At 30.5% G+C, this 1,376-nt stretch overlaps 1 protein-coding gene across 4 annotated transcripts in view; it reads right to left on the reverse strand.

The window, feature by feature from the left end:
* Positions 1–1,376, reverse strand: part of LOC106469938 (C2 domain-containing protein 2-like) — a 61,591-nt gene that overhangs the window by 5,888 nt on the left and 54,327 nt on the right. For all 4 annotated transcript variants that reach the window (XM_022398513.1, XM_022398512.1, XM_022398511.1 and 1 more), the window contains one exon: positions 1,182–1,252. In XM_022398513.1, the coding sequence (XP_022254221.1) occupies positions 1,182–1,252 (71 nt within the window). The remainder of the gene's footprint in view (positions 1–1,181; positions 1,253–1,376) is intronic.

Genomic DNA, 1,376 nt, shown 5'->3' on the forward strand with positions numbered 1-1,376 from the left:
GAATTGTGTATAAACTCAGTAAATGTAAAGACAGGAAGTTTGACTTTAAATTTTCAAATATTTAAATTGTGTATAAATTCAATAAATGTAACGACAGGAAGTTTGACTTTAAATTTTCAAATATTTGAATTGTGTATAAACTCAGTAAATGTAAAGACAGGAAGTTGGACTTTAAATTTTCAATTATTTGGATTGTGCATAAACTCAGTAAATGTAAAGACAGCAAGTTGGACTTTACATTTTCAAATATTTGAATTCGCATACAAACTTTTCTCCCACAATATACATGTGTGTATAATTGGTTGACATATAAACAGATCCAATCATGCTCCAATGAATAAACCATATTCACTGTTTACGTATACACTACCTACGTATATCAATCAAAGAAATGAGATAACATAACTCCAGCTAATAATAGACCAATCCCAACTAAAATTCCCTGTGAATTCCATAGCGTACCACAACTAAACCAGTCAGTATATCAATCAAAGAAATGAGATAACATAACTCCAGCTAATAATAGACCAATCCCAACTAAAATTCCCTGTGAATTCCATAGCGTACCACAACTAAACCAGTCAACATCTTTGATATTTGAATTCTGATGACAAATGAAGGTAAAATAACTTATCTAACATTGTTGTGGCTACTGTAAAAAGAAACAGTAGGATGTATACCCTCTAAGTAAATGTCCATACAGTTTACAGAGATTGGAAACTGTCATAGAGGATATTATTTACACGAATCCATTGTTTAGGCATGTATAATTGTGTAAAATTAGACACACATGTATGATACTATATAGAATATCCACAAACTTGACATTATCTTGTAAAAACATTTGTAATGTAGGAAGAATCTGGTTTAACACCAACCTGTTCTCCGTAAATTAGCTAACAATCTATTATACAAGTAATATATGTAAGTGACTTTACACTAAAAGTTATGTCTACCCTTGATCAGTTTCTCCTGGAAATTTGAAAATATTTAGATTTAGTATATTTTTTTCAATTTTCTTACCATTATATCACAGATGTTGGAAAGTAAATATGTCAAAGTGTTCAGTAATTGGGTATACTGTACTATTATTTTTAACCAAATCATCTTCCTTCAGCTTCTAATGATATCAATGTACTTCACCAGATATTTTAATTATTATTTCATTTAACAGTACTTACCTCTACAATGATAGCCCTGCTTACCAGGGCGACGAGAGAGGTTTTTCCCACACAACTGACAAACAGTCGACCTAAAAAATAATGTAAAAAAGTCACAACTGATTTTAAGATCCCTTTCTAACTATACACCTGGAAAAAGTTAAGCACCCCCAAATATTTTTCAGGATTGCTTATTGAAAATAAGGTTTAATTTTC

This window comes from Limulus polyphemus, unplaced genomic scaffold, assembly GCF_000517525.1.
Source record: "Limulus polyphemus unplaced genomic scaffold, Limulus_polyphemus-2.1.2 Scaffold3732, whole genome shotgun sequence".
NCBI lineage: Eukaryota > Metazoa > Arthropoda > Merostomata > Xiphosura > Limulidae > Limulus > Limulus polyphemus.